Raw genomic sequence first — 3468 nt, 5'->3', positions numbered from 1 at the left:
AAGGCGATAAGTCGAAATTGCATAATTATATTGATAGTTGTGACTCAGCGAGCGATGCGAGTGATTGTTTGCATCATATTATTTCTGTTAGAAATAATGTTACGGACGGACCTTATCACTGTACTTTACGTGTAGAAAATATAGACATGGTTTTCGAGATAGATACGGGCAGCAGAATCTCGGCGGTGTCAAAAGAATATTATGACAAATATTTTTATTATTTACCTATTACGAAACATAATATTAAATTGCAGTCGTACACGGGCGAGGCGATCATCCCTCTCGGTTACGTCACGGTGCGCGTAACGAGTGGGAGCAAGACGTCCGAGTTACCTTTGTTTGTTATCGCGCGCGGCGGCCCGCCGCTGTTAGGCCGTGTATGGTTACGCAAACTAAATTTAAATGCCATAAATATTAATAAAATATGTCAGCCGGCCGACTCGTTACTTATAAATTTACGAAATGAATTTCCTGAAGTATTTGGTAACGGGGTAGGCACATTCAAAACAAAATTAAAATTGCATTTGAAAGATACAACGCCGATATTTTGTAAGGCCCGTCCGCTACCGTTGGCGTTGCGTTCGCCGGTTGAGCGCGAGTTAGAACGCTTGCAAGCGGAGGGCATCATTTATAAAGTGGATAGGTCTGACTACGGAACGCCCATTGTACCCATTATTAAGCGCGATGGAACAATTAGAATTTGCGGCGATTATAAAGTGACAGTAAATCCATTATTAAAAGATTTTCATTATCCCTTGCCGCGCACAGAAGAGTTGTTTGCAGCGTTAAGTGGTGGCGAACAGTTTACTAAATTGGATTTAAAAAATGCATATTTGCAAGTAGTGTTAGATGAAGCTTCGCAACCACTAACGGCTATAACGACTCATATGGGTGTTTTTGTTTATCGAAGGGCCCCGTTTGGTTTAAAATGTTTACCGGAAATGTTCCAGAAATTAATTGAGGAAACCCTCAGTGGTTTAGATTGTGTTGTAGCTTTTATTGATGATATATGTATCACCGGTCGAAATAAAGAGCATCATTTACAAAATGTCAAAGAGGTATTGTCTCGGTTAAAAGAAGCGGGATTACGTATTAAATTTGAAAAATGTGAATTTTTTATGAATGAAATTTCATACTTAGGTTATAGAATTGATAAGAATGGGGTACATACTGATAAAAGTAAGGTATCGGCTATTGTAAATTTACCTGTGCCCGAAAATGTATCTCAACTGCGGGCCGCTTTAGGCTTAATTAATTATTATTCTCGCTTCATTCCGAACATGAGTACATTGCTAAATCCATTGTATAAGTTATTAGCAAAAGGTTGTAAATGGTGTTGGAGTAGGGATTGCGGGCGGGCATTTCAAGCGGTAAAAGACAAACTAGTGAGCGGGCCCGCGCTCGCGCACTACTCGCCTGCGCTGCCGCTGGTACTCGCTGTGGATAGCAGCGCGTACGGTCTGGGCGCTGTGTTGGCGCACCGCTTGCCCGACGGCAGCGAGCGCATCGTCAGCTGCGCCTCGCGTACGCTCACAGACACTGAGCGGCGCTACAGCCAAATAGACAAGGAGGCGCTGGCGATCGTCTATGGGGTAAGCAGGCACCACCAATATTTATTTGGACGTAAATTTACTCTTCGGAGCGATCACAAGGCACTTACGTACATCTTTGGACCGAAACACGGTATACCGCAAACTGCCGCTAGTCGTCTTCAGAGATATGCGGTGCGTTTAGCAGCATACGATTTCGACATCGTATTTGTATCCACGGATAAAAATTGTAATGCTGACGGCTTGTCACGTCTACCCCAGCCGACGTCGAGTAGGTCGGCGGAGGAGGATGACGCCGCGACCTATTTGCACTTTGTCGAAGACAGCTTTCCTCTTAGCCACAAGGATGTGGCGAAGGAGACGGCGAAAGACGTTATATTGAGAAAGATATATGGATATATCGTAAGTGGATGGCCGCACCAGACCGAAATCGAAGGCGAGAAGCCGTATTTTCATCGCAAGGAGGAGCTACACGTCGATCATGGATGCATCGTGTGGGGGTATCGGGTGGTCATACCGGGTGTTTTGCGGAAACATATAGTGGAGGAGGTCCACGCGGGTCATGTGGGCATGGTGAGGATGAAACAAATAGCTCGCGGCTACGTTTGGTGGCCGCGGCTCGATGCGGAGCTAGAAGAACGCGCGCGCACTTGCGCCGCGTGCCGCGAGCAGAGGGACGCGCCGCCGCGCGCCCCGCCTGTGCCCTACGTATGGCCTTCGGAACCGTGGGCCCGTTTACATGCGGATTTTCTTCAACATGGCGGCCGATACTACCTGCTCGTCATCGACGCCCATTCCAAGTGGATCGAGGTATTCCATATGAGTAATGGGACAACTGCGTCAGCTGTGGAAAATAAATTTAGAGAAATGTTTTCTCGATTTGGTATACCGAGACAATTGGTGACTGATGGCGGGCCACCGTTTACTGCTCTGGAATTTGAGGAGTTTTTAAAGAAAAATGGTGTAGACCATATCGTGACGGCACCATATCACCCGTCGAGTAATGGTGCGGCAGAAAATGCTGTGAAGACCGTGAAAAAGGTTATCAAGAAGGCTCAAGTGGAAGGTGAAAATGTCGACCGCGCGTTAAGTAAATTTTTAATGCAGTATCGCAACAGTACGCATTGCAGCACGCAACGCGAGCCCGCTGTAGCCATGCTCGGGCGGAGGCTGCGCACGCGTCTAGATCTGTTGCGGCCCGCCGCCACCGCCGGCGACGCCGTAGGGCGCGCGCAGAGCAGGCAGCTGCGGCACGCGGGGGGACGCTCGCGCGAACTTGCCGTCGGCGATACCGTGCTAGTTAGGAATTACGGAAGAGGGGACAAATGGACTGAAGGCATAGTGACTGAGCGGACGGGAAAAGTCACGTACGCGGTAAATACGGGTGATAAAACGAATACCAGACATATTGATCAAATAATACGCAAGAAAAATTGGCGGCATTCCTGGCATTTACCTAGTCAAAATGACGCAAATGAAGATCGTGACTGTCCGCCCGTACAATTGACCGACACTGCGCAACACCAGAGAGTACCAGACGCGGCGCATGAGAATGTTATTTTAGATTCGGGCACAACAATTAATGAAATTCCGCGTTCTTCCTTCGAAACGAATTTCTCGCCTGAACGTTCGATCCCCACTCAAACACCAGAGCAAACGCGTTATAATTTAAGACCACGACAAATTAAAAAGTGTATTTAAGTTCTCTATTTTTCTGTAATATTAAAGTAATTAAACATAGCAAATTAATGTATAAGTCATGGTCAACAACAAAGTCTTAAGTTTTTTCTTTTTTATTATTATGTTTAAACATTTTAAGTGCGGTGTATATGATGGGTAATTTTGGGATTTTTGGGATTGTATTTACGCTATCTCTGTAATGGATGTATCGAGGCAGTTAGATAAAAATTATTTTTTT

The 3468-nt window shown here is 46.0% G+C and overlaps 1 protein-coding gene across 1 annotated transcript in view; it reads left to right on the top strand.

The window, feature by feature from the left end:
- LOC106106473 (uncharacterized protein K02A2.6-like) overlaps positions 1-3251 on the top strand; it is a 3929-nt gene extending 678 nt beyond the window's left edge. Inside the window, exon 2 of the mRNA XM_013287052.1 lies at positions 496-3251. Within this exon, the coding sequence (XP_013142506.1) occupies positions 496-3251 (2756 nt within the window). The remainder of the gene's footprint in view (positions 1-495) is intronic.
- Positions 3252-3468: the final 217 nt, after the last annotated feature.

This window comes from Papilio polytes, unplaced genomic scaffold (assembly GCF_000836215.1).
Source record: "Papilio polytes unplaced genomic scaffold, Ppol_1.0 DF822178.1, whole genome shotgun sequence".
Lineage (NCBI taxonomy): Eukaryota > Metazoa > Arthropoda > Insecta > Lepidoptera > Papilionidae > Papilio > Papilio polytes.
This window is presented reverse-complemented; position numbering and strand designations above follow the sequence as displayed.